Here is an 860-nt window from a genome sequence, read left to right on the forward strand (position 1 = left end):
AAATTGGACTTGGATCCAGTTTTGATTTGGGCTCAGTTGGAGTCTAAAGACATCCATTGCAAACTCGGCTGGACCTTAAAAGACCAAGCTAAGTCACTAGCTAAGCTGCTCAGGGGCAATCATACAATAAGACTGGCTTTAGGACAGCACCTGTGGCTCAAAGGAGTAGGGTGCCGGCCCCATATGCCGGAGGTGGCAGGTTCAAACCCAGTCCCGGCCAAAAACTGCAAAAAATAAGAACATAAAATAAAAAATTCAAAGATATTTAAAAAAAAAGAAAAAGAAAAAGAAAAAAAAAAGACTGGCTTTACCGGCTGTGAAAAAGACAAAGTTCACAAACCTAGGCCAATCTCCTACAAAGCAGGGAAGGACGAAAAATAACGGGGCGGGGATACCCGAGGAACGCCCATTGTTCCCTTTCCCAGCGTAAGACGTAACTGGCGCAATTACGTAGAAGGTGGGCGTGTCTTTTGCACGGAAGTGACGCATGCGCAGCTAGCGGCTGAAGCGTCATAGAGGCGGGGAAACGGTCAGAAGCACTGCGCCGGTGTGGCTCTCTGGCTTCCGGCTGCATCTCCCTTGGAGACGCGCAGAGTAGATCTTGAGGCGGGGAGATACCGCTGTGCTGTCCGGTAACGCGGCCCGCGGTGGCGGCCCCGCAGGCGGGATGTTCCGGGGTTTGGGCGTTTGGTTAGGCTTGCAGCAGCCGGCGGAGGGCGGTGGGGAGTCCGAGGGAGACAGGCAGCCGGAGAAAGACTCTCCGCCAGAGCAGCAGTCCGAGACTGTGGTGGAGTCCGCGGAGCAGGAGCGGGAGCAGGCTGGGGACCAGGAGCTTCTCAACCAGGCTAAAGGCCTAGGCA

General features: G+C 54.3%; 1 protein-coding gene across 2 annotated transcripts in view; it reads left to right on the forward strand.

Moving 5' to 3' along the window:
• The first annotated feature begins 560 nt into the window (after positions 1-560).
• SYAP1 (synapse associated protein 1) overlaps positions 561-860 on the forward strand; it is a 34,726-nt gene continuing 34,426 nt past the window's right edge. For both annotated transcript variants that reach the window (XM_012806432.2, XM_023514366.1), the window contains exon 1: positions 561-860. In XM_012806432.2, coding sequence (XP_012661886.1) covers positions 668-860 — 193 coding nt within the window. In that variant the 5' untranslated portion in view covers positions 561-667.

Source organism: Otolemur garnettii, unplaced genomic scaffold, assembly GCF_000181295.1.
Source record: "Otolemur garnettii isolate 467f Iridium unplaced genomic scaffold, OtoGar3 scaffold00051, whole genome shotgun sequence".
NCBI lineage: Eukaryota > Metazoa > Chordata > Mammalia > Primates > Galagidae > Otolemur > Otolemur garnettii.